This window comes from Bison bison, unplaced genomic scaffold, assembly GCF_000754665.1.
Source record: "Bison bison bison isolate TAMUID 2011002044 unplaced genomic scaffold, Bison_UMD1.0 scf7180017864198, whole genome shotgun sequence".
NCBI classification, from domain to species: Eukaryota; Metazoa; Chordata; class Mammalia; order Artiodactyla; family Bovidae; genus Bison; species Bison bison.
In genome coordinates this window covers 6,907,684-6,929,692 of record NW_011494770.1, presented here as the reverse complement: position 1 = coordinate 6,929,692, position 22,009 = coordinate 6,907,684, and the positions used below count along the sequence as shown (strand labels likewise).

Genomic DNA, 22,009 nt, shown 5'->3' with positions numbered 1-22,009 from the left:
TTAATGGATAGAAAAATGCTTATCTTTCTCAACTATTGCAGAGTTGTTTCTTTTTTAATACTTGGTAATACTAACATCAAATTCATAAAAGAGTATTTTGAATTACATTGTAGTTCATGATTCATAAAATAAGATGGATAATCCTTATAGTTGTTGAACTATAATTAGAGATGATCACTGAAGTCCTAACCAGGACCCCATCCTAACCTAGAACATGTGTGCAATTGTCTGTATTGTGTCTTGGTTCTTTTTTACACAAGACCTAGTGTGGGGAGTGTCTTGGTAGGCAAAGAACTGCAAGCTTATGTTCGGACAACTTATGTGTCTGAATAATAAAGCCGCAACAGGCTTCTGTGCATAACAAACCTTAAGATAAAAGTTGCTCTCATCACTAGTTCATTGTCTTTCAAAGGCTCCTCTGTGAAGAAGGTGGAAAATACTGAACCAGCTGGTATTATTTTTATCCTGGTGTCCTGCTCAGAGTAAGAAAGAGACCACTTGGGACCTTGTTCCTCAAATACCTTTCATGGCTCCTTTGGGGGGTGGGGTAATGAGTAAAGACTATAATTTCAGGATATCCTTTGTAAACTAGCTCTGTGACACTGAAAAGAAAACACAGGCGTGGCTAACACATATTGATAGGAAGACACCGTAAGTACTCTTTCTGTATCAACACTTGAAGAGTTTTGAGGCCATTAGACCTCTGAAGAAAGCTGCCTTGGCTGTCCCTTACCCCTTAGCTTTTTAGACTCCAAGAACTGCTCTTGGGGTTTTCTTTTTTGAAGCTGTTTTGGCACTAATTCCTCCCGGTGATGACTCATAAAACAAATGTTGTTTTTCACATAGTTCCTGAAAGAGAAAGAGGCACTAATGAAAATGTCATTCTTAATTTACAGTATTTGAGGGGAAAAAATGTGCAGGCTATCATTTTTTAAAATCACCCTGGGGCTTTAATGTTTTAGCTGTGCAAAAAAGACCAATGTTTATTGCAAAGTTTCCATGTGTCACGAAATTCTGGGCACCACAGACCTTTGATCGATCTCATGCAAAGGGTAAGGTGGGGTGTCTTCTCAGAACAACCATGGCATTCCTGTCTGCAAGGAAGGATTCCAAGGGTAGTCTTACGTAGAATGAGTGCGGATTACAACCAAGATCCTCTTATTTTTTCCCCCCTTTTCTCAGACTGGTTACCAATATGCCTATATTTGTGTCTACACATTCTGCTTTCTGCATTATTCTCTTGCTCCTGCTTTAACAAATTCATTTCTACAAGATTATTTCCATCAGCATAGAAACATGCTCCAATATTTTATGTTTACTTTTAAAAAGACCACCTTCGAACCTTTCTCTCCCCTTAAATATACTGTCCTATGGTTTATCCAGTTCGTTGAGTGGCTACAACATTCAAGGTGTTCTGTGGTTGGAGTAGATAAAGACCTTGCTTTCAAGGATCTTACATCTTAACAAAGGAGACAAGCACATAAGCATATGATTTCAGCTAGTAAGAGTGTAATGAGAAAAGTAAACCAAGAAAGGGGAAAAGAATGACTTAGTGGGGATGTGGAGGACTCTATCATACTGCTGGCATCTCCAACGATGAGGTGACATTTGGTCAGAAACTGGAGTGAAGTTAGGGAGGAAGCCATGTGAAGGACTGCAGCTAAGGACCATGTTACGGACAGTCCAGCATGGCTAGAACATGGCGAGTATGTGAATGACAGGTGAGGCTGGAGGGGTAGGTAGCAGCCATAATTAAGAAGCATGAATTTTATTTGAAATGTAGTAGGATTTTGAGCTGAAGAACGACATATTTTTGAAAGATCCATCTAGCTGCTGTATGGAGGATGGACTGCAGAAGGTAGAAGTTGAAAGAGGACTGGTTTGGAGGTTAGTCCAGATAAAAGATGGTGGCTTGGAGTTAGAATAGTACTGGTAGAAAGTGTATATTTGCATGTTCACAGCTAACAAGACTGACAGTGTAAGGAACATTACACTGTTCCTTACACTTAGGATGAGTCCTAAGCCTCTGGCCTCAGAGGTTCCCCCAAGCAAAAGACTTGTGGAGGAAATATAAGAAGGGTAGTCAATGGTACTGGGAATCCAGAGTTCTGTGCAGGTCATGTTAAATTAGAGATGCCTATGGACATTCTAACCGAAGATGTCAAGTAGACAGATTTGGGAACTGAAAATCAGGTAAAAGGTCAGAGACCAGAGAAAATCACTTGGGTATCATCAATTTATGGATGGCTTATAAAGCCAGGGGAATACACCCAAGAAGTGAGTGTAGATGGACATCAAGGATGGAGCTCTGGGCATTATGGTATTTGGAGGGAGGGAGGAAGGAAGAACGGAAAGGGAAACAAAGGAGACCAGGGAGTCACTGATGAGGGAGGAAAACCAAGAAAGTACAATATTCTAGAAGATAAGTAGAAGAAAAAGTGTTTAAAGATGGGAGCATGGAGAACTGGGCACATACTGCTAGAGTCACACAACGGGAACATAACAGGTTTGGTAACAGCAGAAGTCATGGGGAGTAAGAAAGCAGGAAAGAAAACCTGAGTGGGGTGAGTTCAATACTGAATGAGAGGTGATGGTGTGGAGACAACAAACAAAATACTCTGTAACTGAATAGTGAGAGCAAGGAGTGGGTGGTACCTGAGGGGCATTTGAGACTTGAGGTCTAGGGAGGTATTTTGTTTAGGATGGGAAGTACTGTAGCTGTGTGTGTGTATGTAGTGATAATCCCATGCTGCTAAGTCCCTTCAGTCGTGTCTGACTCTGTGCGACCCCATAGACAGCAGCCCACCAGGCGCCCCCGTCCCTGGGATTCTCCAGGTGAGAACACTGGAGTGGGTTGCCATTTCCTTCTCCAGTGCATGAAAGTGAAAGTGAAGTCGCTCAGTCATGTCCGACTCCTAGAGACCCCATGGACTGCAGCCTACCAGGCTCCTCCGTCCATGAGATTTTCCAGGCAAGAGTACTGGAGTGGGATGCCATCACCTTCTCCAGATAATCCCATAGAAAGGGGAAATTGATGACATACTCAGGACAAATGGAAGAATTGGCCTTTATACCAAGACGCAGAAAACGGGCATAGATGTAGGTAGTTTAGTAGATGGCATAGAGCATGAGGTGGGCTCTTTATTTCTCTCTCTCTCTCTTTTTGCGTGTGTGTGAACTAAAAAGCCAAGACCATCAGCAGGGGGTGAGGAAGTGGGACGGAATGCTGGAGGTTTGAGAGGTGACAGAGTGTGAGGTTGCCATCTAGGACAGTAGAAGACCAACTCCGGAAGGACATTCCTGGAAACCTACTTGAGATTTACGTTCAGCAATTCAAAACTGAACTTACCTAGCACAGTTGGCTATTTTCTCCAGCCATGTGTAGTTCCTCGGATGCAGGGAAAAAACAGGCTAAGAACAGACTTAATTACATTTGCCTGATTAAGAATAGACTTAACTAAGATTTGCCTGAACAATGAAGGGAGAGGGGACAAGGTAAAGGGAGGGGTGGTGCATGGAATCTAACGTAAGAAAGGAAGTGGACGATGACTCTTCAGTGGATTCCCAGTCCTGGCAGGTGTTTGAGAGAGTGAGCTGAAATGCAGAGTGGTCCGAGGGTGCGTGGGAGGCTTATGAAAGGAGCGGTGATGGGTTAAGACGGTCAAGACCGTGATCATCTTGTTTGTTCCCAGCAAAACTGGACTGTAGCTGATGTCTTCACAAACTTCCACTCTCAAGCCTCCTCGGTCCCTTCTGTCCTCCCAACCCCACTGAGACTGTACCCAACAACCCGTAGTCACCACCCACCTTTGTACTTGGCCACTCTGCAGCATTTAACATCATTTGGTGCCACCTTCCCACAACACTCCTTCTGGCTTCAGTGATTCCATATTTTCCGGGCTCCTCTCCAACCCTACTGTTGGCTCCTTTTCAGTGCTTTCCATGCTCACTCTCCCCTGCTTGTTCTCTGAATGTTGGCATAAACTAGGGCTTGGTCCTGGATCTCATTCTCTTTGCTCTGCTCTCTGACTAGATGATCTCATCTGGTTCCATAACCTACATACCATTTACTCCCAAATCTGACCCAGACTCTGAATGTCTCCAGAATCTCATGTATCCAGCTGCCAATGAATACACATCCATCTGATGTCAAATGGACATCTCTGAAATCTTTCCAGCTCTGAAACCAAGTTCTCTTTCAGGCTCCCCCATTTTACCATCCATGCAGCTTCTCAAGCTAAAAATTTAGTTATTATCCTATTTCATTGCTGTGGTTTAGTTGCTCAGTCATGTCCAACTCTTTTGCAACTTCATGGACTATAGCTGCCAGGGTCCTCCGTCCATGGGATTTCCCAGGTAAGAATAGTCGAGTGGTTTGCCATTTCCTTCTCCAGGGGATCTGGCCAGCCCAGGGATTGAACCCACATCTCCTGCATTGCAGGCAGATTCTTTTACTGCCCAGCCACTGGAGAAGCCCCACTACTTCATTACCTTACTCCTATATCGAATTCATTCATTCATCCATTCATTTTCAATAATGTGCTTCAATTATATGCAAAGAAATTATTCCAGGTGCTGGGAAACTACAGTGAACTAAGTATACAAAAACTAGGGCAGAGACCCTGAGTCTTGACCATTTCCTGGTGTGTTTGGGATACAGCAGAATGACCTATACAGCTGGTAAGAGTGAGAGTGGGGAAGAGTGGTAGGATATGTAGACCTGCATGGGCCTGAATACACATTGGAAGGACTGAAGTTGAAGCTGAAGCTCCAATACTTTGGCTACCTGATGCGAAGAGCTGACTCGTTGGAAAAGACCCTGAGGCTGGGAAAGATTGAAGGCAGGAGGAGAAGGGGATGATAGAGAACGGGATGGTTGGATGGCATCACCAATTCAATGGACATGAATTTGAGCAAACTCCGGGAGATGGTAAGGCACAGGGAGGCTGGGTGTGCTGCAGCCCGTGGGGTTGCAGAGTCAGATGTGACTTGGCAACTGAAGAACATGGGCCATCAAAGCTGCTGGAAGAGTTGAGCAAAGCAATGGCTTGATCACATTTAAAGGGGTCACTGGTTGCTGTGCTGAAAACACTGGAGGGGATGGAGTCTGAAAACAGGACCAGTTAGGTGGGTCTCAGGTGGCTCAGTGGAATACACCTGCAATGCAGGAGATGAAGGCAGATGTGAGTTCGATCCCCAGGTTGGGAAGATCCCCTGGAGGAGGGCATGGCAATCCACTCTAGTATTCTTGCCTGGAGAATCCCAATGGACAGAGGAGCCTGGTGGGCTATAGTCCATAGGGTTTCAGAGAGTTGGACATGACTGAAGAGAATGAGCATGCACAGATGGTTACTACAGTAATACAGGAGAGAGCATAGTGACTCAGATCAGGGGAAAGAACAGTGAAGATGGCCAGGTTCTAGATGTATTTTGAAATAAGAACCAACACTATATTCTGAAAGATTGAACATGGAGTGGGAGGGAAGGAGAGGGAAGACTTGAAGGTCTGTGACCAGAGCAAGTAGAAGGATAAGGCTGACCTCAAGTGAGGTGGATGTCTGTGAGTGGAGTAGGTTTGGGGGGCATTGGGGTTGAATTTAGATCATGCTCAGTTTGAAAGATTTGTTAGACATTTGAAAAAAGGTGTAGAGCAAAGAGTTGAATAAACAAGACTTGAATTCAGGAAAGATATTGAAGCTAGAGGTATAATTGTTGAAATCAGTGGCATATGGATAGTATAAGCACCATGGCTTTAAGATCAATGAGCCAGTGAGGGAGAGAGGTGATCAGAGGATGAAGCCCCAGGGCACGCCAACTTTAAGACAGTGAAACATGAGATGGATCCAGCAGAGGATGCTGAGAAGGAGCGAGTGGCAGAAGACAACCAGGAGGTTGGTCCCTGAAGGCAGTGAAGCAAGGGTCTTGGAAAGAAGGACACGCTCACCCCAGTCCATGCTGGCAATGGTCACTATCCCAGCCATTAAGATGCTGACTGAGAACTGACTGCTGGGTTTAGCAATGCGGAGTAACCTGGATGTTAAAAGGAACAATGTCAGTGGAGTAGTGGCCACAAAAGTCTGCTCACTGGAGCAGGTTCATGAGAGAATAGGAAGAGAGGAATTGCCGACAGGGAATAGAGACAACTCTGGAAGAACTTTGCTACAAATAATGGCAAAGAAAACATGAAAATAAATGACAGCAGAGCAAAACCTAGAGAGGAAAATGGGACCAAAAGACTTTTTTGTTTAAGATAGGGGAAAAAATCACATAAGATCTTTCTGCTGATGAGAAGGAAAGATCCAGGAGAGAAGGAAGCTATGGATGGGGTGGACCAGGAGTACTGCTGGGGAATGTTCTGGAAAAGGGAAGGGAAGAGGGTGTGAAGTGGTCACCTTCATGTAGCAATAAGTTAAAGGTAGAACCTAGAGGGACGGTACTATATTTCAATACAGACACTGAGATGAGGGTGAGGTGGAAGGTTAGGGAAGTTTCCTTTCTGATTGTGTTCATTTCTTCCATGAAGTCAGAAGTAGAGGCTTCCCAGGTGGCTCAGTGGTAGAGAATCCGCCTGCCAATGCAGGAGACACAAGAGACTTGGGTTCAATCCCTGGGTCAGGAAGATACCCTGGAGAAGGAAACGGCAACCCACTCCAGTTTTCTTGCCTGGAGAATTCCATGGAGAGAGGAGCCTTGTGGACTACAGCCCGTGGGGTCACAAAACAGTCATACACAACTGAGTGAATGGGCACGCATGCCTCCATGGAGTCAGAAGCAAGGCTGTCAGCAGGAATGAGGAGGGCTAAGGAGGTGGGCTTTCCTCATAGCTCAGTCGGTAAAGAATCTTCCTGCAATGCAAGAGACCCAGGTTCAATTCCTGGGTCAGGAATATCCCTTGGAGAAGGAAATGGCAACCCACTCCAGTATTTTTGTCCAGAATCCCATGGATAGAGGAGCCTGACAGGCTACAGTCCATGGGGTCACAAGAGTTGGACATGACTTAGGGACTAAACCACCACCACCAAGGAGGTGGGAAGTTTCCAGAGAGAGGAGTTGGTGTTGAGCAGTTGTCCAGGAGAGGCAGTTCATAGACAATGGACGTGGGCAATGGCCGGGCAGCATGGGAGGGGCCCTGGAGGTATTAGGGGGATTGAACCTGGGGCCCAGCCCTGTTCTCGTGTGCTTTCTCTGCCCTGTGCAGCTGTGTGCCTGCAGACACTAGCTTGGCACACCTTAAAGTAAATCAGGTCACGTCACTTCCCTGCTTAAAGTACTTTTGTAGCTTCCCATTGCACTTAGAATGAAATCCACACTCAGTCACATCCATTTCCACTGACTTTCTCACTGAATCTCAAAGATTGCAGCCTCCTCCTGGGCATCTTTCAGTTCTTAGAACAGGTCAAGTATGTTACTGTAGCCTTTGCACTAGCTATTCTCTCTGCATGAATTTTCTTTCCCTCTCTCTTTGCAGGACTGACTATAAGCACTCAGTTTTTATCTGAAATGTTATCTTTCAGGATATCTTCTCAGATCACCAATTCAAAGTACCCACCCAACACACACACACACATTTACTATCTTAATTCTTACGGCACTTTGCTCACTGATTAACGTTATAGCACTTAGAGCAGTGTGTGGCATGGAACAGATGCTCGGTAAATATTCAGAGAATAAATGAATTTGTGTGAATGAATGAAGGAATGGCCACATAAAATTAGCTGCTAAAAGTGAAAAATAATCTAAGCCTCAGAGCTAAAATATTTACAAAACATTAACTTGTGTTTCTCTAATTGCTTCCACTTAAATCGAGGAAAAGAATGAAAGTCACAGCTGAAATAGCACACATGGCAAGTGTCCCATTTTGTGTTTGTAGCTGGCAGGGCACGAGTTCAAAATAAAATCCTTTCAAATTACATTATTAGTGAGATCTTTTCTGACCTCTCCGCTGAGTCATTGTTTATCTTACAAAAAATTTAACAACTTTGGAAGAAGATGTGTTTTCTCAGTCTTGTAGAAACAGAAGGAAAAGAAGCCAGCTCTAAATATGAGAAACGAAAATATTAAGTGGAATGGAGTATCAAATTTGAAGTTAATTCGATGTTATAAGTAGTTTCCTTTCTTGCTTAGAAAATCACTGGACATAACATCTGAACTCTGTGTTTCCCTGGTAACAAAAGTTGATTCTTTGTTTCACCAACTTCTAAGTTCAGAAAGACTTTCTTAGCTCAGCTGTGGCCTTCCTCCATCTTCAAGTTTTCTTCAACTTTCATGTCCTCTCAAGTTCCCTGGGGCTTTCTGCCACCCCATATTCACTTAGCTAGTTCAATACATTTTCAATAAAATTATGTATTTTACTTCTAGTTTTGTCTCCACCATTTCCCTCCAGGGAACCTTGTTTAACACCCATACTTCATACATAACTTTGGTCAATTTACACCATTCAGGCTGCTTACTTCTTAATTTTTAAAGTATTGGCCAATCTGCTGCTTCAAGCTAAGACTTGTCCCAGGTTCTTTGGTGTTGTAGAAATCAGTTAACCAAGATTTCTGAAAGCAACTGTTTCCTTTCTGCCCTCAGGTGCTGGGCTTCTCTGCAAGAATGCAACCCAGGTAGATACTGCTGCTTGCTGCTGCTAGAAATGAATTCAAAATGCAGAACTGTTTTGCCAACTCATCTTTCATAATTCACACCTGTGCCATTATCTATATCTGTTCTACATCAACCTCCTGGCACAAGAAGAGTCTGCCTTTGGCTTTTGGATCTCTCCTAATTTGCGATGTAAAACTTTCTTGGAGAGGGTATGGATTTAAGTTTGAGTAATTGTTTGACTCAAAAGGAACAGAAATGTGATTCTTTCAAAAACATTTCATAATGCAGAGTTTTGCTAATTTAGACGAATTTCTTCCCTACCCTCAATTCTAATGCACACGTTTTGTTGAATTTTAGCCACCCAAATCACTATGTTCTTACGAATGCCTTATTCTGAAGGTCTACTGGATAGAAAGACTGGCTTTTCTTAAGTTTTGTCTTCAAATTTTCATTTGGTTTGAAGTTTGATACATTCTGACAGTCCCATATGAAAAAGAAAGATCTAAAAGTTTCTTAACTTTAATTCATTGAGAACATTCTGCTTTCAGACTTTTTAAAAGAGAGTGCAATAAGGAGTGATGCATAGTCTTGTTCAGTTCATTCATTACTGCTTTCTCCCTACTTCAATTTTTTAAATTAATACTGCTCACCAGAATGGTAACGAACCCTTACCTTTAAAGGAATTCTCTTCCCCAACACATGTGACCTTCCTTTGCACTTGCCAACACAGTGTATTGCAATGGTCTGTTTTCTGGTCTGCCTCTTCAAATAAGGAAGTTATGAACTCTGGATACCTTCAGTTCTTTCCTAATACAGTGTCTAGTCCCTAGTAGATCATCAACAAAGAGCTGAATGAGTAATCTCTGCAGTTGTGGGAAGGGAGCAGTATGGTGAAGCCCATTCATCTCCCTTTTCTGAACACATACCTCTTTCTCCTCTATGACTGTTAGGTCATAGATTAAATCTCATCCTATGATCCACAGATCAAAACCTGTTATGATTTGTATTGTTGCCTGCAATTTAATACCCACATACAGTGAATTCAGCATTGAATCGACAGACCACATGGTGGATGTTTTTCAGTCATCCACTAGGAATCAGTTTTAATCTAGGCACTGTAGATGTTACATAAGAAAGATAATGGGTCAAGACCATCCCTGGAAACCAAAATTTTATAACGTACTTAAGGAAGTGAAACCACAAGAATTTTAGCTAGGGCAACATAAAAAGAAACTAGGACTAGAAAATCTTGAAGATCCAGGAGAAAGGAATACTATCCAGGGCTAGGGTTACTCAAGGTTTGAAGACGAAGATTTGGCCTTAAGGCAAAAGGATGTATGGCTAAGATATCAAAGATAACTATCATGTAGGAGTAGAAGGAGAAAGAAGGAATTAAGAGTTGATGAAGTAGGAGAAGAAGCCCCAGGGGGAAAAATTGTTTCTTAGGAGGTAAAAGGGTTTCCCAGGTGGCATTAGTGGTAAAGAATCCACTTGCAATGCAGGAGAAGTAAGAGATGCGGGTTCGATCTCTGGGTTGGGAAGATCCCTTGGAGACTGAAATGGCACCCCACTCCAGTATTCTTGCTTAGAGAATCCCTTGGACAGAGGAGCCTGGCGGGCTACAGTCCATAGTGTTGCAAAGTGTTGGACATGACTGAAGTGACTTAGCATGCATGCAGGAGGTAAAAGACTTTCAAGAAACAGTAGGGGTGGGACTTCCATCACAGTCCAAAGTAGCAAAGACTCTGAGCTCCCAATGCAGGAGGCCTGGGTTCATTCCCTGCTCAGGGAACTAGTGGAGAAGGCAATGGCACCCCACTCCAGTACTCTTGCTTGGAAAATCCCATGGACAGAGGAGTCTAGTAGGCTGCAGTCCATGGGGTCACTAAGAGTTGGACACGACTGAGTGATTTCACTTTCACTTTTCAGTTTCATGCATTGGAGAAGGAAATGGCAACCCCCTCCAGTATTCTTGCCTGGAGAATCCCAGGGACATGGGAGCCTGGTGGGCTGCCATCTATGGGGTCGCACAGAGTCGGACACTACTTCTCACCAAGAAATGACTTAGCAGCAGCAGCAGCAGCAGGGAACTAGATCCCACATGCTGCAATTAAGGCCTGGTGCAGCCAAATAAATAAATGACTTTAAAAAAAAAAGAAAGAATAGATGTGATAGGTTAAATGTGACAAACAAACAAAAGACCTTTGCCCTTCATTTCATCAAGACATAAGTCACTCTCTATGTGAATCTGGGCTGGCCTTAGGACTTGTACTGACAATAGAAATTGATGAAAGTGATGTAGCGGGACTTCCAGAATGGAAACCTCACAGAACCTTGCAGCTTCTGCCTCCACTACCTGGGAATGCTGCCCAGAGTCTGACAGGTGAGGAAGCCACATTAGCCTCATGGAGGATGAGGCCACCTGAAGAGAACTGAAACTCCCCTCTATGTCAGCATCTTCCACCAGCTGCCCTTCCTGCTGATGCTGGAGTCACATGACTGAGCTCAGGTGAAATGAGCAGGGGCCCCACCCAGCCAAACCAAAGAATCATGGGAAATAGCAACTAGTGTATTTCAAGCCACTACATCTGGGGAGAAGGTTTTATATCTAAACAGACCACTGATGTGAAACAAGCTCTTAGGAAAGGATGAGAAGTAAAGGGTGACCAACAGAGGTGGATGTCAACAGGGTCCTGGCATCTCAGTTCTGGAAAAGGCCTGCCTCTGTCAGACATGTTTCCAGTCTACAGATGAATGCATTATTAAGGTCTGAAGATATTCCTTATGTAAATCATGTATGTGTAATTAATTGTCTTGTTCAGATTCTGTGCTCACCAAGAAATCCAATTGTTTGACTTTAACTTGTATAGAGCCAGACAATGCTCTGACCAGGCCAAGGGGATATCTGGCTTTCATGACAACTATATATATATATATATTTTTTTAAGTGAATAATTTTCATTTTCATTGAATACTTATAAAATAAGGCCTTATCTGCATCAAAAATTAGCCTTACAGTTGATATTTATGCTGAATTAAGAGAAAAGTTTTTCTGCTTACTAAAAGGAAATGTCTTTAAAATGTAAGCCTTTTTATGTTCGTTTGTTTTTGGCTGCCCCACTCAGCTTATGAGATCTTAGTTCTCCAATCAGGGATTGAGCCCAGGCCCTGGCAGTGAGAGCACCGAGTCCTAATTACTGAAGGACCAGATAATTACTTGTAAAACAAAAATAAAAGCCAAAAAAATAAATAAATAAAGTAAAAAAAGTACAAAGTAAAAATCGTCCATACTCCTACTTCCTTTGTACCCTAATAATAATAATAACAAATAATTATTATATAATACTTTTAAACCAGGATTAAAAACTCGGTCTATATATTTGCACACATGTACCTGTCAGTGGATGTCAGTTCAGCCCTCAGGTTTATTCTTCCTTCAGACAAAAGCTGAAGAATCACTGTGCTTACAAATTTCTTTAGCCATCATAACATTTCTCTCTAGTGTACTGGAAGTATTTTTAGAAGAAAATCAAACTGTAAATATATATTTTCCTCCTGTCATGTTACAGCCTAAGCACAAGTATTCCTGTATTTCAAGTAGAATGATTAAAAGCTAGGAAGAGCAGCAAGTTCCCTTTCATCCCTGACCTCTGTGCACTGATCACCTCCTCCCGCAGACCAGTTTCATCACTCAGAGTTGTGAGTTCTGTTCCTAAAGAAAACAGGGGTTTTCTGCAGCCCACTGCTGTGTTGAATTGTTTAAGCAATCTCTCCATGTGAGTTTTATTTAACCTTTGTTCTAATTGCCTATTCATTAGGAAACTCTTCATCTTGCATAACATACTTTGTGCCATATTTGGAATAATTCTAGACATTTAAGCCCAAGAGTTTTCCTGGTAATCTTAGCCTTAATGGGTGTTTAGAACTTCGAGAAACCTACCAGTGTGATACAGAAGACTGAAGCCCACTATTTTAGCACAGGGTGAGCATGTCATTCTGGGACCAATCTGAAACCCCCAAACAAAAAAACCACTCCTGTGAGGGGGAGGCACAGAGACGGGAGAGGTTCTTCAATCATTACTGAAAAGAGCTTTGGAAGACTAGAAAACCATGCTTATTCTAAATTCTTAGGTGAATTATGCAAATTAAACACATAGCAGAGAAACTAGAATTATTTTTTGAGATATGGTTCCCCACCAAAGCATATATCCTAAAATAATTTCAGATATTATCATTTCATTGTATACAAAAGCTGAATTTTTGAGCTAAGAGTGCTGTTCAGAGAGCAACGCACACAATACTCACTCTTTTGCCAGCTCCACTGATATTTGTTCCAAAGAGCATCCCTTTGTTTCAGGTATAAACACAATAACAAAAACCAGGGATGCTAGACTCATAACTGTATATATAAAGCACACCCACGGCAGGCCAATGAGATCTGGGGGAGACAAAAGAAACTAGTTAGAGATGCATTTTGTGTGGCTTCCATCCTATTTGTGGATAGATGCTTCTTAGGACACATATAAAAACATATGTATTTTCAAACATGCCAGTAGTAGCCAGAGAAATAGCAATCACAAATTAAAAATATAGCCAGCATCTGAAAGGTTCATTTTCACAAACAACCCCAGCTCTCTCTGGTGAAGTGAATAACAGTCTTGTAAGGATCACAATTTAAACTCAATGCCATTTTCTTGGTGAACATACTTTTTGTTTTCAAAATGGTAATAGACATGTTCGTTGCAAAACAAACAAAAAGAACCTCGAATAACACAGAAACACATAAAGCAGAAAGTAGGCACTCTCCTCTCTCCTCACCCCCTACAGTTCCTCTCTCTTGGGAATCACTGCCATGGCAGTTTGGTTTCTATTTGGTCGACATTTGTAAAGACATTTATACAAATGGACTCTTATTGGAATGAGCTCCCCCTTCTTTACTCTGACTTGAATAAATCACTTCATGTTGGCAGCATTTCATCATTTTAGTAGCTGGCACTGTATTTGCAATGCTGCTTCCTGGATTCAGAGGGAAAAAAAGTGATAATGGTTTGAATGAAGGATATTAACTTGCTAAGAAGCATCAGGAAGAAGCAGGATCCTCCAGGTTTTGATGGATCTTATCTGCTAACCTAGTGTTTCCTCTGACGGCTTCTTGCCAGAGGTACTGTCCCTTTGTAGTACTGACCAAGGTCAAGGTAAGGTAGCTAGTGAGAGGCGGCCCCCAATGCACTTGAGTCTGACCTTGTATTGCGGCATCCTGTGCACAACAGAAAGTCCAGTGTAGCCAGGAACCGAGACGAGGAGCCTGGCTCAGACCAGCCACAGACTGAAACAGTGCAAATAGCCCTTGGAGTGGCCACAAATCACAGCTAGTCAGTCAGGAACACTGACTGAGCAATTATGCAAGAAGGCAGTTTGGTAAATGCAGAGTGGAAGGATCTACACATATTAAGCACTTGTAGGCCAGCTGTGCTGAGGAGGGTTCAAGAGGCAAAAAAGACCAGCACTGCAGTTCTCCTGGCAATTTTAATTAAAGTCTGCTCTCTCTTGCCTTTCTTGCTCCTGATGCATGGTTTCCCCCAAGCGAATACTTAATAAAGAGTTTAAAGATTTGGTCCTCCTTCCCTCTCTGGAGCATAAAATCAGAAACTTAGAAGGTGGTGGTTGGGGAAAGCTCATCTCATCAAACTTGTCCCCTTTTCTGTCTGAGTACTTACAGTGACAGGGAGCTCACCACTTACAAAGATGTACACTTCATTGTGAATCAGCCCTGTCTGTTCAAACATACTTCTCATTCATTTCTAAAGCCAAGTCTCCCTTCTGGGAATTTGGGTTCAGAGGCTCTGTTTTGTTCTCTGCATCAACCTTCTCATTCCTTCTTCAAGACATGCCGCAAATATTTGAATGCACCTCCATCCCTTCCTGAGCATCCTCTTGTCCAAGTCAAACACCCCGAGTTCCTGCAACTGTTCTTCACAGACCATAGGTCATGTGCCCATGTCACCCAGGGTGCCCTCCTTGGGGGACACACTGAAACTCTCTAAAAATATTTTACTCAGAGCTGAAAGCAGTACCCAGCTGTATTATGACCACAGGAGGGTATGTCTGTGTCTCCAGAACATTCTTCTTTTATTGGTACAGCTGACATTGCACTAAAAGTCAGTGCCCAAGGGCTTGCTGTCAAGCTGAACCCTTATATCTTTTACTTGGAAAACTGATTTTTGAAAAGAAGTATAGAATTTCAAACTTAGTCCAATGAAATATCATCTACAGGTCTGAGATCATACCAGGATTTTTTTTAATAAATGAATATGCTTTCCAAACATTTGTTCTAAAAGTCCACTCAGAACTTGAGTCTTCATCAGCTCATCCTGTATATTAGCCATCCTTCCCAGAGATTTGTGTCATCTTTACTTGTCCTCCATCATTTCCATTCTTTCTTTTATATTTCTCTTTCTCTATATAAATGTCGTGTAAGTGTGTGTGTGTGTGTGTGTGTGTGAGAGAGAGAGAGAGAGAGAGAGAGAAGGTGAAGGGCATGGATCTATGTGTGTGATCTCAGCAGGAGATGTATGGCTGGTACAAATGACCAGTTCCTTTGTTTCATCTTGGGCTATTTCCAAAAATGTGGGACATAAATATTTAAAAATTTTATTAAAAACACAAGTTTAATTAATAACTCCAAAAGTTCACTTCCAAAAGTAGATGTACTAAAAAAGAAAAAAGAAAGTGGTCAACAAGATTCAGAAGTACATGAGTTCAAAGACTCTTGTTTTTCCCTCTAGATATATATTTTTTTGAGTATACATCCCCTGGAAAAGAAAATGGCAACCCATTTCAATATTCTCACCCAGAAAATCCCATGGACAAAGGAGCCTGGTGGGCTACAATCCATGGAGTCCCAAAGAGTCAGACATGACTGAGAGACTAAGTATGCACGCATGAACCACTTCTGAAAATGTATATATTATCTCTATATTATGTATATATATATATACACACTATTTAAAATTTATGTATTTTATATATATATGCATATAAAATAAAGAAAACTCAACTCATTAGTTTTTGAGGATGCTGGGGAACCACCTTATTATTTTGAAAACTAGAAAATAAAGAGAAAGTTTCAAACACTAATCTTGCTAGTATATGAATCTAGTATATGATCCATACTTCAGGGCAGGCAAACAACTAATGAGAAGAATTTTCTCCTTAGAGAAATACTGCTGATAAAAATTCAGTTGTTGTTAAGTTGCTCAGTTGTATCTGACTCTTTGTGACCCCATGGACTGCAGCACACCAGGCTTCCCTGTCCTTCATCATCATCTCCCAGAGTTTGCTCAAACTCATATCCATTGAGTCAATGATACTATTCAGTGATCTCATCCTCTGTCGCCCCTTTCTCTTCCTGTCCTCAATCTTTCCTAGCATCAGGGTCTTTTAGGGATAATGGAAGGAAAATAATGGATCTGGGCAATGATCCTCAAAGGTGCAGACACGACAAGGTGGGAGACAAACAGACAGGACATGCCTCTAATAGCAGGACACACGCCATCACCTGGGAAGAGGTTTGCAAATAAACAAGAAAAGCTAAATCTTTTCTAGCCTCTACAGATAAATAGGCTTCTCAGGTGGCTCTAGGGGTAAAGAATCACCTGCCAATGCAGGAGACGCAAAAGACTCGGATTAGATCCCTGGGTTGGGAAGATCCCCTGGAAAAGGAAATGGTAACCCACTCCAGCATTCTTGCCTGTAAGATCCCATGAACAGAGGTGCCTGGCAGGCTCCAGTCCATGGGGTCACAAAGAGTCAGACATGACTGAGTGACTGAGCACTCACAGATAAATAGCAGTTTATAGGAAAAACACAAAGGACAGGAGGTCATATGATATGACTACAATCAGCAAAACCAGCCTGGGAAAAAGTCTATGAAACAAATGACCCAGCTTCTTTATTAAAAATATAAAGTGTGTGGAGGGAAGAAACATAGAGTTGAAACCTGTAAATTATGAGACATACCAATCAATTGTAAATCAGTTATTTGAACTTTGATTCAAATAAGGTATAAAAAATAATTATAAAACAATTGAAAGGATGTGAACCCAGACTGGATACTTGATACCAAGGGATTATTAGTAGTATTTTTTTTAGGGGTGAAAATGCTATGTAGTCACAGTATTTAAATGTCTTATCTTTTAGAGGTCTCTGTTGAAACTTTAGAGATGTGTTTGGAACATGACTTAAGGTAATTTGTGGGCAGAACAAGTGGGGTCATGACTGAATTAAGGATTGATAATTGTTTAAATTGGGTGGTCGGTACACCAGGTTCACGGCCATCCTCTTTACTTTTGAGTGTTTGAAAATGTTGACAAGAAAGTATTTTTCAGGTGATGTACTTCCCTAACACCTGTCCTAAGAGCATAAAAGGCCTTAGGGAAAAGCAAGTTCTTACCCGTCACCGTCAAAAATGTCAGAGAGATGAGGAGATTGATGCCCCAGTTCATGCTGGAAGTTAGAGCCATGGCACGTCCTCGAATTCCTCCGGGAAAAATCTCACTCAGCACCAACCAGGGCACTGGAAGAAAGGGAAGAGTGGACGAGGAACAGAAAAATGATGGAAAATCCACTGAAGCTGACAGCCAGCTCACTGACCTCTGCCCCACTGACCTCTGCAAGATTTGTGGTTGCAGGGCCGTGTCCTTCTACATGAGGAAGGAGGAGGGATGTGCTTTCTTCTCTCTCCAGTCAAGTGAGAAACTGAGGGAGCTTGACAAGGGCCCCTGGAAGTAGGGGGAGCAACATAAAGGGCCGGGGCAGGTGACACTGCCTGAGAACTGCAAAGGGGAAGCGCGGCGGCTGGGGCCGCCTGCCCACGACAGGAGGCAGCTCTGAGGCTCTGCCAAGCACAGAGCCTCAGTGCCAGACGCTGGCTCTCCCCACTGTCCTCTGGGCCCTATCCTGTAATCTCCTCTGCCCCTAACCTTGGAGAAGTCCACCATCACAGCTACGGAGTGGGTAGGAGACAGAGCCAGGAGAGTGGAAAAGGAGACTGGCTCCGCTCCCTTCCCCCACTCGGGCTTCCCGGTCTGTGGCAAGCTGGGTGCAGAGAAGCTCTCAATTAAACAGAGCTGTGGGATTTGATGTTATATCAAATATTTGACTTTCTGAAAGGAGACTCTTCTTGGCACAAGAACTGATCCGAGGAATTTTGTGATCTGAGAGTGACACAGACCACTATAGGACCTGCCTGATGGGATTACTTAACTTCTGCTCACAGCCCGTCAAAAACAGTTTGCCTAATAGCTACAAGTTCTTTCAATGGACTCAGCCCTTTACAAACCTTGTTGTCATTGGATCCTCGCTGAATCCCTCCTCATTAGGGACTAACATTACTCTTCCCCTCTTTTAAAGTAAAGGAAAGTGAAAGTGAGGTCTCTCAGTTGTCCGACTATTTGTGACCCCATGGATTGTAGCCTACCAGGCTCCTCCCTCCATGGGATTCTCCAGGCAAGAGTACTGGACTGGGTTGCCATTTCCTTCTCCAGGAGATCTTCCCGACCCAGGGATCGAACCCGGGTCTCCTGCATTCCCGGCAGATGGTTTAACCTCTGAGCCACCAGGGACGCCAAAAAGTAGAGGAAACTGAGGTTGAAAGGAGTTCATAATTTGCCAAGGTCCCAACACTGGCTTCCCAGGTGGCGCTAGTGGTAAAGAATTCCCCTGTCAATGCAAGAGACATAAGAGATGCAGGTTTGATCCCTGGATCGGAAAGATCCCCTGGAGGAGGGCATGCAACCCACTCCAGTGTTATTGCCTGGAAAATTCCACGGGTAGAGGAGCCAGGCAGGCTCCATGGGGTCACAATGAGTTGGACATGACTGAGCGACTAAACACTAACAGAGCTCGGAGGGGGCATGGAGCCCGACCATCTCTGGATCTCACACTTTTTCATCTCGGTGCGCTCTTGGGAGTGGCTCAATAAAGATTTGTTAATGAGCATGTAGATAAGGAGTATAAGCACTTCTGATGCTGAGGAAAGAAGGGCTTAGGAGCTGCCCCAGCCCTGGCTCAGTGCTGGCCAAGTCACCTTGTGTTGCAAACCCAGTGTTTATACCCAGCCCAGCTGCATCCTCCTACCCCGGAGGAGGAAGAAACAAGAGGCTGAGGAGGGCCCCCCTTGACCAGCAACCACTCGGGCTGCCTGTGCCAGAATCATGGGGCTGTCACCTGGGTCTCTGACGGAAAATTTACCTTTCGTAGCAGGATCACGCTCTGTAGAGAGAACATCTGCTCAAAGTAAATTTGCTGTTTCAAAGGAAAATATTTAAATTACAGAAGAGGGCTGCAAACACATTTTTTTCCCCTTGATTATTTGCTCCAAGTGAATCTACATACAGTTACCTTGAGGGTATGGAAGAGAATCACAAGCAAAGGAACATGATTATTGTTCTAATTAATAAGGAATTCCAAAATAGCACTCCAGAGCCCTCCCCTCCTCTCTGTGCCCCAAAGTCCTTCACCAGATTCCTGCAGATTATATCCTTGGAGACCAGTGCAAAGATCAGGTAACCTTGCCCTGAGCTTTGCAGACTGAGGATCTGGCTCTGAGAAGAGTGGTAGCTGCGTAATTTTGGTGAAGCCTTTGTAACAAGGCTGTCCTTGAGCAAATACAAGATAAAAGTAAGTAAGTTCACTTTGTTGAAGACAAATCACCTATGCCAAAGACCAGTCCCCCCGGGCTCCTTCCTGCCATGGGTATTTGATTCAGGTAGGAGTCCTGCTTTCGAACTGTGGTATTGGAGAAGACTCTTGAGAATCCCTTGGACTGCAAGGAGATCAAACCAGTTAATCCTAAAGGAAATCAACCCTGAATATTCATTGGAAGGACTGATGCTGAAGCTGAAACTCTAAAACTTTCGCCACCTGTTGCAAAGAGCCCACTCATTGGAAAAGACCCTGATGTTGGGAAACATTGAAGGCAGGAAGAAACAGGGATGACAGAGGATGAGATGGTTGGATGGCATCACCAACTCAATGGACATGAGTTTGAGCAAACTCCAGGAGATAGTGAAGGAAAGGGAAGCCTGGCGTGTTACAGTCCATGGGGTCTCAAAGGCTCTGACACAACTTAGCGACTGAACAACAACGACAATGTTAAAATAGCTTTAACAGATCTCAGAATCATAAAAAGTACAGGTTTTCAGATCCATAGAGAGTGAAATAAAAATGTGAAAGTGCCATTTGCAGCAAGATAGAACTTACTGAAAGGGTAAAGTCCCTCCATGGCAGTCTTAGGTGCAAGATGGTGCCACGATTTTATGTCTCCACACTCTCTGGAAAAGGGCTGTGAGTACCCAGAGCAGAGGGAATGGAGAAGCTGTTTCAAGTCATAAGTAAAGAGCAAAGAGGTATAAACTATCACAGGAATTTAATATATTGATATTTAATAATAGATGGAAGTTTTGTTTTTTTTTTAATCCCAAATGTTTTTCCAATGAGAGAGCCTAATTTTTCACCACCAAAAATCAAGTTATTGCCACATGCCGCAGTAAAGTGGTGGCTCTCTCTGGAGTAGTCAGAGATATAATAATTCTTCCACAATGAGTGCAGCCATTCACTGCAGGTGAGCAGGCCCTGCAACAATTCTCCTTGACATCTATTATTTCACCTTTTACCCTACTCTTCCAGGACCACCTCTGACATATGTGCCTCTATAAATGTCTGCGTGAGTCTTTAAACTCTTTTCCAGGTTACAAGGATTGAGAAAATTTTGGACTTGCTGGGAGATGATTGTCCACAAATATTGAGACTCATATTTCACATGGTATTCAATCACCAAGGTTGCCTGTCAGAACAGGCCTGATCCAGATGAAATCTGTGGTGTTTATGGCTGCACAGAGTGCCATAAAATGACCATGAGGGACAAACTCGTTGAAGTGGCTCTGTGTGCAGCAGAGGACACAAACTTGGATAAATAGAGCCAATCAGTGGAAACAGCTGAGCTCTGCCACGTCAGCAGCCATGCTTATCTCCCCCTCCTCCTATATTTCTGCCACTGCTGAACATTTTTTTCCACTGAGGCTGTCCTTTCTCTCCCTGTGCTTTCAGATGTAAACCCTGCAGCATTTCAGGCATGCTTTCCATTTGGCTTGAGCATTTCAGCCTCAGGTCTGAAAGACTCAAGGAAGGCTTGAAACTCTTACCTTACCTTGAAACTCTTAGGGAACTCCTAGCAATTTGGAGGAAGTTCTACAGTTAAGCTGTAGAGTTCCCAACAACCTGATGGAGCCAGTGTCCTATACTTTGTAGGAGTGAAGCCAAATCCTACGGCTTTTACTGACTGCAGGCAATGTGCAGCAGACCCAGCTCTCCTTTCACTGTAAAGAGGTACTTAAAATGTGAATTTGAAAGGGAGTATGCTCATTTCCTTCCAACTAGATGTTTAAATTATGATCTTATAAGTGCCTTGAGTGGGAAAATCTTGTCCTTTAAAAATATACTCCTCCATAAGCCACCATCAGGCTTCCCAGGTATCTCAGCTGGTAAAGGATTCTCCTGCAATGCATGAGACCCTGGTTCAATTCCTGGGTCAGGAAGTTCCACTAGTGAAGAGATAGGCTACCCACTCTAGTATTCTTGGGCTTCCCTGGTGATTCAGATGGTAAAGAATCCACTTGTAATGCAGGAGACCTGGGTTCGATCCCTGGGTTGGGAAGATCCCCTAGAGAAGGACATGACAACCCACTCTAATATTCTTGCCTGGAGAATCTCCATGGACAGAGAAGCCTGGCTGGCTACAGTCCATGGGGTAGCAAAGTGTCAGACATGACTGAGCGACTAAGCACAGCACAGCAAACCACCATCCACAACATCAGCAATGATATTTTTACTTTATTTTTTGTATTTTCCCTTCTCTCAGTCTCTCTGAATTTTGCTCACTCCTGGCCGCTTTTAAAATAGATACTTTATTCAAGAATCTTAACAAACCAAGAAAAGCAATGAAATAAAGCCTCAATGTTCCCCAATCTTTCTATTTTAATGATTTCTAGTCAGAATCCATCAGAAATTATTTTCTAAAATATTTTAGGAGAAATTGGATTATGTGGATTAATTGGATTAAATTTTAAATCCTTAAAAAAATTCCAGAGTTAAAGATGGAACCCTATTGTGAGCAGGTACCAATTGGGAATAAGAACTGTGGCAGGGTCTCCAAGCTTTAATGCTTGTGTAGCCTTTAAAATAATTAGAAAAGCTAAGTACTTTCTTTCATTTATAAGTCAACATCTCACTTTTTTTTTTTACCATAAATTTAAATGACAGCAAAATATGCAATTTCAATGATTATTTATTTATTTTTGATGGCATTTAAAATCTATGTTTATAATAGAGAATATTTATATCACTCAAATAGTTCCAGTGGAAT

At 42.8% G+C, this 22,009-nt stretch overlaps 1 protein-coding gene across 1 annotated transcript in view; it reads right to left on the bottom strand.

Annotated features, from left to right (window-relative positions):
• Positions 1-254: 254 nt before the first annotated feature.
• The window catches only part of SLC2A12 (solute carrier family 2 (facilitated glucose transporter), member 12), a 69,116-nt gene continuing 47,361 nt past the window's right edge, over positions 255-22,009 (bottom strand). Inside the window, exons 3-5 of the mRNA XM_010844266.1 lie at positions 17,039-17,161; positions 12,892-13,024; positions 255-849 (exon numbers count right to left, since the gene is read on the bottom strand). Of these exons, the coding sequence (XP_010842568.1) occupies positions 696-849; positions 12,892-13,024; positions 17,039-17,161 (410 nt within the window). The 3' untranslated portion in view covers positions 255-695. The remainder of the gene's footprint in view (positions 850-12,891; positions 13,025-17,038; positions 17,162-22,009) is intronic.